At 40.3% G+C, this 5,917-nt stretch overlaps 1 protein-coding gene across 1 annotated transcript; it reads left to right on the top strand.

Annotated features, from left to right (window-relative positions):
• Positions 1 to 658: 658 nt before the first annotated feature.
• LOC112486396 (uncharacterized) lies at positions 659 to 5,516 on the top strand. The gene is made up of 2 exons (XM_025052837.1): positions 659 to 2,327; positions 3,246 to 5,516. Exons 1-2 carry the CDS (start codon positions 1,443 to 1,445, stop codon positions 3,279 to 3,281), a joined length of 921 nt encoding a protein of 306 aa, XP_024908605.1. The 5' UTR covers positions 659 to 1,442; the 3' UTR covers positions 3,282 to 5,516.
• The last annotated feature ends 401 nt before the right edge of the window (positions 5,517 to 5,917 follow it).

Genomic DNA, 5,917 nt, shown 5'->3' with positions numbered 1-5,917 from the left:
AGGAGGAGTTTAGGGGCGTGTCTTCAGGGGGTAAACTATAGCCGAGGTAGCCTAGAGACTAGCAATTAGCTGTAGGCCTAAATAGCATAGTTGCTATTAAAACTAAGGAAAGTAGTGGTATTAATTAGCACTACTTAACTAGCATAGATTAGCATAGCATAACTAGCTTAATTAATGCTATGCTAAATTACATTGATGTTATGCTAAATAACATTGATGCTAAGCTAAATAGCATTAATGCTAAGCTAAACAGCATTGAGACTAAGCTAAATAGCATTAGGCTAAGCTAAATAGCATTAGCAAATCCTAATGAAGTTTTAATATAAATCAGCATAGCATAAGTTGGCTGAACTAATGCTAAACTAATTAGCCTGTATAATATTAGCATTAGCATTCAGAGTCCAGAGATTTGAGAATTAGCATATGTTAACATAGCAATACAAGCTAATTTAGCTCAGTTAGTGCTAAAACCAACACAGATAATAGCACGGCTGCTATGTAACTAATAAAAGATTAATAACTAACTAATCTGAAAACAAAACAGTAACATAACAATGGCTGGAATTAACAATACACCACGATTAAAAGATGATGAAGACATGCAGGAATTTAAATCCAGGTTTGACCAAATTTTTGAACGCAATACAGTAAAAAATGGTCTGATCAGGGAGCTAGGCCTCAGCAAAGAAAACAATGGCAACAGAATGATGAATCTGACTACGAGGAGGGTAATGACAAGTGCTATAATTGCGGTAGGAGAGGGCATTTTGCGAGAGCGTGTACAGGTCCTCGCAGACAGAAGAAACGACCGCAACAACGAAGGTGCTAGAGCACGTAGGGGAAGATAAGATGGTAACAGAACTGATGGGAGTCGCCCATACAAACCATGAGACGATAAACAGCAGAAAAAAAAACTGTGTCACTAGAAAGAATCAACACTGTAAATTGCCAGCCCCAACAACTATGAAACAACTAATGTCCTTCCTTGGAACATTTAGTTATTGCAGACAATGGATTCCAAATTACTCCAAATTATCTAGACCGTTATATTCTTTACTTTCAGGTCCAATGAGTTCTGCACCAGCTACTAAAATCACATTACAATCTGATCATTTAAGGTGCATGGCTCCATTGAAAACAGCACTACAATCCGTAGTCTCTCTAAAATTACCTGACTATAGCAAACCCTTTAGCCTTTACTGTGATTCAAAAGATGGACACGACTTCTGTGTTGACTCAAAAACACGGCCCATCACAACGACCATTGTGCTATTACTCCAAACGGCTAGATAATGTGGCTGCAGGCTGGCCACCGTGTGTACAAGCTGTTGTTGCAGCTGCAGAAGCAGTGATAGCTTGTGCTGACCTTGTACTTTATCACCTTCTCACACTTCATGTACCACATGCAGTCTCAGTACTGCTGAATCAGAACCGTACACTGCATGACTACATTACTTTCACAGCCTCATTTGACTGTTATTAGATGTACAACTTTGAATCCTGCTACACTTTTGCCTACATCACAAGATGATGAACCACATAACTTTCTAGACTGTTCTTTGACTACTTATTCACCCAGACCAGACCTGTCAGATCAACCAGTTCCTGATTCACTTTGGTTGTTTACTGATGGTTCATCTGTGAAAGACACTTTTGGTGTCACCTGTACTACATATGCTGTGACAACTCTTACTTCAGTGTTGCTCTCAGACACACTTCCATCTTCTTATTCTGCTCAAGCAGCAGAACTAAAAGCTATGTACATGGCGTTCCACTATGCTTCCGGTTTTCCAGTCACAATTTACACTGATAGTAAATATGTTTTTAATGCTTGCCGCACACACACAGCTATGTGGCATCTTTGTGATTTCTCCACATCATCTGGCAGTCCAGTAAAGCATGCTCATCTTTTGAAAGACTTATGCCATGCTCTCTCTCTTCCTTCAGCTTTAGCTATTGTACATTGCCCGGCACACACCGTTAAAACTGATCTTGTGTCCCTGGGCAATGCCTTAGCAGACTGTACTGCTAGAGCTATAGCTACTGGACAGCATGTGACTGATGTGGCTCTTAATCTATTGTCGACACATCAGGTTGACAATAGTGTTCTTCTACAACATCAATCTCTTATGCAACCTACTACTGATATGACTAAATCTGAAAATGGTATTTTATTTCATACTCCATCAGGTAAACCGGTACTGCCACCGTCCCTCTATTCTTGGGCTGCACATGTGTCCCATGGGCAGTGCCATGTGACAACAACAGGGATGATTGGAGTAGTACAAGTTTTTTACTGTTCAAATTTTTCAAAAAGCTGCACAGAAGTGCTGAACCAGAACCGTATTTCTTTTCTGTCGCCTGCGGGACATCTGCACTGCATGACTTTCACAGCCTCATCTGACTGTGATTAGATTGAATCCTGCTACACTTTTGCCTACATCACAAGATGGTGAACCACATAACTGTCCAGACTGTTCTTTGACTACTTATTTACCCAGGCCTGTCAGATCAACCAGTTTCTGATTCGCTTTGGTTGTTTACTGATGGTTCATCTGTGAAGGACACTTTTGGTGTCACCTGTACTGCATACGCTGTGACAACTCTCACTTCAGTGTTGCTCTCTGACACACTTCCTGCTTCTTATTCTGCTCAAGCAGCGGAACTGGAAGCTATGTGTATGGTGCTCCGCTATGCTTCTGGTTTTCCAGTCACAATTTACACTGACACAGTATACACAGATACAGTAAATATGTCTTTAATGCTTGCCACACACACACACACACACACACACACACACACACAGCTATGTGGCACCTTTGTGATTTCTCCACATCATCAGGCAGTCCAGTAAAACATACTCATCTCTTGAAAAACTTATGCCATGCCCTCACTCTTCCTTTCAGCCGGTAAAACTGATCTTGTCTCCCTGGGCAATGCCTTAGCAGACTGTACTGCTAGATCTTTAGCTACTGGACAGCATGTGACTGATGTGGCCCTTCTAGAGCTATAGCTACTGGACAGCATGTGACTGATGTGACAATACTGTTCTTCTACAACATCAATCTCTTATGCAACCTACGACTGATATGACTAAATCTGAAAATGGCATTTCATTTCATACTCCATCAGGTAAACCGGTACTGCCACCGTCCCTCTATTCTTGGGCTGCACATGTGTCCCATGGGCAGTGCCATGTGACAACAACAGGGATGATGTCCAAATTTTCAAAGAGCTGCACAGAAGCATGTACAACAGTGCATAATATGTTTAAAACATAATGCTCAAGGAGCTGTAAGAACAAGACAAGGCTCATTTCCGATGCCTAAGAAACCATTTAAACATCTACACATGGACTATATTGAACTAAACCAATCACAAAATCAACAATATTGTTTAGTCATTGTCTGTGCTTTCAGTAAATGGACTGAAATTCAGTGCTAATGCCAATACTGAGTTCACATGCAAAGTTTTGAAAACAGCGATATTTCCAAGATATGGATTCCCAGAAATTATCTGCTCAGATAATGGGACACATTTTACAGCAGCATGTGTAAGAAGCCTGTTGACAGATTATGGTATTACGCATAAACTACATGCAGCTTACCATCCACAAAGTGCTGGATTGGTAGAAATAGTAGTAATAGCAGTAGCTGATACAGGGAAACCATGGCCACAGTGTTTGGACATGGTACGATTGATTATAAATACAACCAGAAGCTCAAGCACTGGGTTAACTCCAGTTGAATGTATCTTTCACCAACCATTTACTTTTCTACAACTAACTGCATCGTTACCAGAAAATGACAAAAATTATGATTTGCAAGCTTATTTGAGAAATGCTGCAAAAAGAAAAGAACAAATTGAATCTGCCAAAGCTCTCTCTATCCCACAGAAACCTGGACATGACCAGAAGATCCAGGTGGGCGACCTTGTGTTCCTAAAAGCTACACAGAGAACAAAGTGGTCTGACCCACGGTGGAACGGCCCCTACAAGGTCCTTCTAACGAACCTAACCACAGTCCGAATTGCTGAACGACCCTCCTGGATTCACGTAAGCCACTGTAAACTGTTAAGAGCCCAAGAAGCTGAACTACGGACACACACTAATGCTGAAGTCCGGCTACAAAGGGGATATACACATTAGGTGTATGCAGTGAACACAGCTGCCACTATCACAGTAATCATCTCAACCCCGGTGAAGAAATCAACGGGTAGAGCACCCCCTAGTGTGTATTATAAATTGCTCCTTGGCATCCCTTCCGGCAACCAGGACTGTGTGGAATAAGAGGGACATTATGTTTCTTCACCTTTATTGCATTTATTATTGTGTTTCCAATTATGTGGTGGGAATACCAAACAAGAATAAACAATGATAACATGAATGGAACTGCATCTCATCATCATTATTTTCAGAGCAACTCATCTCATCCACTGAGATGAAGGAGGAGAGCTTTGCTGGACAACCCACGACCATGAGGACAATCATTGGTTTTAGGTTGCTAATTTCACAGCAGCAGCACATACTTTAACTGATTGTTATGTTTGTTCTTTTGTTCCAATCTTACTGCTTCTGTGCTACATTTTGCTAAATTTGTTAAAAATGATCCTGAAAAGCATGCTTTAAAAACCATGATTATGCAAAATCGCATGGCATCAGACTTCCTTCTAGCAGAAGCAGAAGGCGTGTGTTAGGAAACTGGGGTATGAACTAACAGCACTTTTTTACAGTCCTATCTAACAGAGAAAGTTTCCTGACAGATCTACAAAAAGAGAACAGTTTTGGAATCACTTGGCCTAGATAGCTTAAAAAAACAAGTAGTCCCACTTTACAAAAGATCTTTCTCACCTACATTTCGGTGCCACCTATTGGACTATTGTGTGCATCACTTACTTATGTAGAAATTAAATTAAATAAATGTTTTTGAGGCCATTCATTTTTATTCTATTATTTCCCCACTCAGAAACCACTCAGCCTGAAAATTGTTAACACACCAATCAGAATTGGGGGTCAATAAATAGAGCTTGGAGGCATGCTCATGTCCTTTGGAACAATGGATCCCAACCAGAGGCAGAGGCAGAGCGTAACACCAAGAGCTATTTTATTTGTGTTTTAAAAAATCTCATTAGGAAGTTGTCAGAGGAACTAAACGGTTGCACAAAGGCCATTATTGTGACAGTGTTAACACATGTGGTATACAGGAAATATATTCAAGGCTTTTTTTTTACAAATATCAATTTAAGAAAAGGCGATTAAAACGATTAACCTTTTTTAATCATTGATTAATTTGAGTTAATTGCATCAAAGCACTAATGATGATTAATCACATTCATAAATAATCATTATTCATACGCAGCCATCTGTGTTCGCACCTGTTTTTGTTTGTGTCTCATTCAAATGATGGCATTATCAATATGACAAAAATATAGAGACAAATATTCAATGTGTATGTATATATTCAAGTTATTTTCAAAGACGGTGGGCAATGAGTCGATTGCAATCTACCAGTAGATTGCAAAGGGAGTACTGTTAGATCATGAGCAATAAATAAATATATAAATGTGTCTCTGTCATTGGTGTGGAACCTCCTGGGCAAGATCGAATCCCAGTTAGAGCCATCCAGTAAGCTCACCACCCACAGGAAGGTGTACAAGGGGCTTGTGCAGTGCAGTGTGATTTGGGTGGCAGTCGTGGAGACTGCTGCCCCCGCAACCCGGTAACGGATAAGCGAATGAAGGTGGATAGATGGATGGATGGATGGATAAATATATAAATAGCGTGCAGTGACCATGTACTGTAAAACAGGGGTCTCCAACCTTTTTGAAACTCTTTGAAACTTCAAGGGTACTTGAAGCGTAACACCAAGAGGTACTTGTTTGATACAGACTTCCCGAACACTAATAATAATCAGTTCTG

This window comes from Cynoglossus semilaevis, chromosome W, assembly GCF_000523025.1.
Source record: "Cynoglossus semilaevis isolate Cse_v1.0 chromosome W, Cse_v1.0, whole genome shotgun sequence".
Lineage (NCBI taxonomy): Eukaryota > Metazoa > Chordata > Actinopteri > Pleuronectiformes > Cynoglossidae > Cynoglossus > Cynoglossus semilaevis.
Note: the sequence above shows the minus strand (reverse complement) of the source record. Positions and strands in the feature narration are given on the sequence as shown.